Source organism: Catharus ustulatus, chromosome 7, assembly GCF_009819885.2.
Source record: "Catharus ustulatus isolate bCatUst1 chromosome 7, bCatUst1.pri.v2, whole genome shotgun sequence".
Taxonomy (NCBI): domain Eukaryota; kingdom Metazoa; phylum Chordata; class Aves; order Passeriformes; family Turdidae; genus Catharus; species Catharus ustulatus.
Window position 1 is genome coordinate 15,315,659 of NC_046227.1, and position 6,000 is coordinate 15,321,658.

General features: G+C 36.8%; 1 protein-coding gene across 5 annotated transcripts in view; it reads left to right on the forward strand.

The window, feature by feature from the left end:
• Window positions 1-4,576, forward strand: part of SESTD1 (SEC14 and spectrin domain containing 1) — a 48,791-nt gene extending 44,215 nt beyond the window's left edge. For all 5 annotated transcript variants that reach the window (XM_033064406.2, XM_033064409.2, XM_033064410.2 and 2 more), the window contains 3 exons: window positions 112-303; window positions 1,221-1,342; window positions 3,565-4,576. In XM_033064406.2, coding sequence (XP_032920297.1) covers window positions 112-303; window positions 1,221-1,342; window positions 3,565-3,694 — 444 coding nt within the window. In that variant the 3' untranslated portion in view covers window positions 3,695-4,576. The remainder of the gene's footprint in view (window positions 1-111; window positions 304-1,220; window positions 1,343-3,564) is intronic.
• The last annotated feature ends 1,424 nt before the right edge of the window (window positions 4,577-6,000 follow it).

The window sequence follows — 6,000 nt, forward strand, 5'->3', positions numbered from 1 at the left end:
CTAAACTGTGGAGCTCTCATAAACTTGCCTTCTGTTGCTTTAAGCTGCTGTTTCGCTCCCAGGTACAGAGTTTTTACATGTGCTTACTCTCCCATCCCCTCCAATTTTTAGAGTACTTATGATTATGGGAGACAGTTACTGCAAGCAACAGTGGTCCTGTGCCAGTCCTTGCGATGCACTTCAAGGTCCTCAGGGGACACACTTCCCAGACTGAACAGAGTGTGGAAACAGTTTACAGTGACTTCTGAAGAAAGAGTACACCGCTTGGAAACAGCTGTTGCATTTCATTCAACTGCTGAAAAGGTGAGCCTTGTGTTTTATTAAGAAGAAAAATTTCTTACTTGAGTTCAGACGAACAAAACGTAAGAAGTATGAAGTTGCCAGTGTGTACATTTATCCTTTCTAAATATTTTTAAAAAACCTAGAAATAAGAATTTTAGTATCTCTCTCCACCCATTAATTTCAGTACTTATTGTAGTAATTTTTCATATACCTGTATTAATATAAGGCCTGCTTAACAAAAAGGAGAACAGCATTCTTCAAATGGGAATTCTAATATTGATGATAAAGCATTTCATTGTATCTTTTAGACTGTAATTCTTAAAAGCCAGGAACACTTCTTTGTGCAAGGTATGATACAGGGCTATCGGGTCATTTGAGTTCTTTGGAGAGTTAAAGGTGTATTGCCCTTTAAACTGTATGGATTCTGGATGGGATAACCTTCTCACAAACTGTAAATGAGGGCAGCTCTTGTAGTTTCCATACATGCTGTCTTGTTCCATCTTGTATTTTTCACCTGGGGGCTTTGAATGTGCTTTCTTCGTGAACATACCTCTACCTTGGTATGGTTTTCAGACTCCTATTGCCAAATGTTTCACTGCTCACCCAGTCAGGTGATGCAAGAAGCACAGTGGAGGATGAGCGGTCCTCATGTGATGAGGAATAGTTGCTGTTCAGCTTGTTGAAGGGGGAAAACGTTGAGAGCTTTCAGAAGTAACATAAAATATTCTCATACAAAACTGTGGTGGCCCTGAACTGTCTTCTTAATGGACCTTAATCAGTATTTTATTTTCTTGAATTGCATATGTCAGTTGATCTCATGTAAATGTGGTGGTGAAAATGCCAAAAGAACATTCACTCTGCCAGTTAATGGCACTTTAAAAAACTACATGCTACCCCTTGTGTACTTTATTCTGTATTTTTTTACTTTGATTAAACAGATTTTACAGGAATGTCCAGACCAACCTGAAGCTTTCAATGAAATGGATCAATTTGATGAAATTGAGGCAGTTGGGAAATCACTGTTGGACAGACTAACAGTGCCTGTAGTTTATCCTGATGGGTATGTAGAATGGTTTCTCTAATGCTTTTGGAATAATGCTCTTGGTAAAGTTTTACAGTAGTCTCATATGCAGAAGAATCCTGAAGGCTTATTGCTGAAATAGAAAAGTGAGCACGTTGTTTTTATAAAGTTTGAAATAGGACCTGCCTACTTTCTGTGAAAAGATGGGAAAGAATTTTTAATGGGTGTTAATGCACTGCCTTTTTAAAGCAGTGACTTTTTCACACTGAATGGTTAGATTTATTCAGTCTTTGCACCAGCACAGTATGCAGAAGTAACAGAAGAATGACCAGTCCCAGTCTCTTTTCCCTGAAGAAAGATACCAGATGAGAATCACAGGATTTCTATTTATTTGCAATTCTATCTAAGCCAGTATATTGAAGATAAATTTATATTTTATTTATTCAGTAAACAAAACAGTACTTCCCTTAAGAAGTATTAATGCTTACTTGAATTGGTAGTTCTCTTGAGCTACAAAAGCAAATTGATTTTGAAATCTCAGCCATAATAAAACTCAGTTCTCTGTGTTTAATGATGTCTATTGTTATGCTGAGCTTGTAGTTAATTTCTGTGTGAGTTGCAGCCAAGCTGTGGAACAAGTCTCTGGTGTGTAGGAAGCCACACCATAATGAAAATGGTCTGAAATGAGTACATTGAGTTAGAGGCTGAAAAGTTATGAGGTAGTATCAGGCAACTGCATTAAGGCTTACCTGAAGTCTGTCTGGAAAATACAGTTGCAGGGAGCTGGTCATGGAAATTTATTGTCATATTATTTCCAAAATGCCATATGCCTTCTGCAGTGTACAGTATGAAGATGGGCCCAGGCCTGAATTAGTAGTGATTTTTACTCTTCTTTCAATAGTGTCTTTGAAAATAGTGGAGGGTAGGGAAAAAAAGCAACAAAACAAACAAAAAAAACCTGACCCAAAACCAGATCAAGCTCAACTAATTTTGTATAACTTCTGTATAGCAGATTTGAGTAACCTGGTAAAAGTAGCAACTGTTCAATCCTGAACATTATTTCTGACCCCTCTGGAATTTTGGTAGAGTTTTGCATATCTGCAAAAGTTTGCAAAAATGGTATTGTAGTTGTCCTGTATCTCAGGACCCCTGCTTATCATCCTGCCATGGCTTTGAAGTATTTGTCAAATAATTTGCAAAGGGTCTGCTCCTTATCAGAAATAGTTTGAGATTTAAGAACATACAAAAAGTCATAAATGCTTGGGGGTTCACCTGGTCACCTCTTCAGACTTTTGCCAATATCTTTGTGGAAGTTCAGGTCACTGGTCCCTGTCCTGCTCATGGCTTCTGCTCTGTATGAGGAAATGTTGTGATCTGTGTGCAGTTATGCAGTAGGACCATTTACCTCCTCAAATGAGTCTGTTCCTGCATAGAATAACTTTTCTGTCCACTTTTACCTGTCAGAATTTGCCTGCTATTTCCAAAAGTTTCTTTACTTTGTAACTAGATTTAATACCTGTTCTGAAACACGTATTCTGTTCAAACCCTCCTTTTGCTGACAGCTTGGTTAGTGGTTTCCCTACATTTCAGCTGTTCTTTGTTGTATTTGAATTACAGCCATGTGTTCCTTTCAGTTTGAGAGGTAGATGGCATAATTTGACAGCATGTGGTTGACTCAACATGTGAAGAGTCCTTTAATAATGCAGCAATTTTATAAACTCAGAATTCATGTACAGACAGGTACCATAGATTGTCACAGTATGCAAAATTGTCAGACAGACTTGGGGGAGAGCCAGAGAAGGGAGGTCAGAAAGAGTGTTGGGAAGCATTCAGTGGCACTTGTTGCTGTTGAAATCACAGAATGGTTTTACTTGGAAGGGACATTAAAAACCATCCTGTTCCAACCCCCTGCCATGGTCAGGGGCACCTTCCACTAGATCAGGTTGTTCAGAGCTCTATCCAGCCTGGCCTTGAACACCTCCAGGGATGGGGCACCCACCTGTGCCAGAGTCTCACCACCCTCAAACTTCTGTTGAGTGTGTCTTTTGGATATGAAAGGCTCACTGAGTATTTGCAACAATTTCATAAAAATTTGCTGGTGAATCTCATCACTAAGTCTCCAAAGCCTTTTAAAGGTGGCGTTGGAGGAAAAAGTGTCTATTTTTCTTATCTTCTTTGTGTTATCTATTGCAAAATTAACAAGTGTATTCATGTACTGACTTATTACTGATAATTTATTGTGGTGTGGGTTTTTTTTCTAGGTCTGAGCAGTACTTTGGGAGCCCAAGTGATATGGCTTCTGCAGCAGAGCACATTAGAGAGAAGATGAAGTTAGTTAGCCTGAAAAAGCAGCAGCTGAGACAACCAGAAGCCACTACCCCAGAGAGCTAATACTGACCTTGTCTATGAATTCATAACAGGACTTCAGTTTGTAATCCAGCATGTTGTTTGCATATTACAGAATTTGGTATAATATATTAAAATGCATTTCACAGCTATTACGAGTCTCATTTTTTTTCAAAGTAAATGTTCTCAGCATCTTAATACTGTACATCTATCAAGCCATAATTATTTAACATGCTATGAAACCATAGACTCCAAGTATCTTATGAAAAGGAACTGTAAACTTTGCACTGAAATTTGCTGTAAAGCTTTACCTGACCTGTCAGCTGCTTCTTAGTTAGACAGCTGATGCAAGCTTTGAGTGGTGCTAATTAAAGTGTTAGAAGTTCCATATTATGAAACTAGTTCTTTGCTTCCCCCATGCCCAGGTGATGTAGTAATTTTAGACTGTAAGGAAAGTAGCTGCAGTGTAGACTGTGGTAACCCTGTAATTTTAATTTGAAATACTTTTAAAAAAAATCATTTTTATTGTGCCAGTATGCAACTTGCCCATCAGATCTTTGATATATCAAATTCATTAAACAGATGTTTTCCTATTTGTATTGATAATGTATTAAAAGCTGTTTGTGCTTAATAAAAATCATCTTTTTAAAATCTAAGATAAATTTGTTCTGTCTGTATTTCCAAATATTGTTTATGTTACATTTTTATGCTAAATGGTAATAAGAATAATTACTCCCCCAATATATTTAGAAAGTCTGTATAATTTTTCTTACTAAATGCATTGTAGCTCTTGAACTATTATTGATGGGTGTGAAAGTCCAGGCTATTTTTTCCTTTCTTTCTGACAGCAGTACTTGCACAAAAGTAAGATGGTATTTGCATAAGTTAGTGTTATATTAATCATAGTTTTGTTCCCTTGTAAGACTGGCACTTGTCTCCTGTGCTTTATTTCTAAGTCCTTTGTTTCCCTTTGAATGGAGAACCCTGAATAATGTGAATATCCCTGCTGGTACCTTTGCGGTTAAAGGTTTTCGTGTAATGAAAGAGAAATTAAATGAGGCTCATAACTTAAAACCATGAGATTAGTAACAAAATGAAATTTATTCAGAGAAAGGGATGGGATTGAAACCAAATCAGCTGTGTGCATGGCTTGGTTAACTTAATCTTCAGGATGCAATCTGGATACATCAGTTATTATATTTTTGGGAGATGGTGTGGGATTTTAGAGTGCTGTGTGTGGAACAAACAGCTGCAGGTCTGGAACTGTTATTGCACTATACTTTGCTCACAGTAAAAATAATGCTCTCTTCCTACATTGCTAATGTTATTACTCTGCAGATTTTCCTGATGGATCTGTCATTCAAATATATTTACTTTTCTTAGTTTTGCACGTTTTCTCCAGAGGAAAGTGATGTTTCAAATCAAGCCATTTACTAAAAAAACCAAACAAACCAGTAATTCCAAATTAATGGCTTACCTGTAAATTCAGTGATAAAGGCATTTTTCCTCTTGGGATATTTTGGCAGAGGAAATACAATTTTTTAAAATTAACTTAATGCAGTGGTACAATATTACATTAATATTAGTTTAAAACTATCTGAAGTTTTATGGACTTTATAAAGAGGCTTTTTGATATAATATTTTCAAATTTAATTTAGTTGCTTAATTGCATTTGAGAAAGCTGATGTTATTACAGCTAATTTTTGGAGGATATAAATTCATTTAAAAAGAACCCAAACATAAAAAGTATGCATATATTTAATATAAACTGCAAACACAGAAGTAAATTAGTGTAGTCATTAATAAGCACCATGTCTCCAGTTTTGCAGCATTTGTAAATTGAGTCTGCTTACGGTAAGTAATGGTCTGCAGTATAAAATATAATTAAAATATTAGAGTAAGCAAGTATTACAAACACTTTATTTTCAAGTTTTTATTTGGGTTTTAAAAATTTTTATTTTATTTTTTAACTTTTTTTAGGGGCCCAATGCTATATGCAAACCCAGGGCAGTATCAGAAGCTCTTCACTCATTCCTGTGACAGCTGCATATACAACTTGGAACTGTTGACTGCTCACCCCAGTGACCCTGATGTTAATTTTGGCTCAGTGTGTGTAGTCCAATCTTGACACTGCTCTTATCTGTCGTTTGACATTCCTAGGGGCCAGTGGATCCTGACTTTCACCCCATTGGCTCTAATTGAGTCTCCAGTACAGCATCTTGGGCTGTGCCAGCTTTTTCTCTTTCTGCTCTCTTCCTCTGGAATTCCTTGCCTTTAGGCAAATCGAGTGTCTGGCAAAGGGCTGTTAACCGTCACTTTGCCATTTGCCCAATTTCTTTGTATCAGGAATG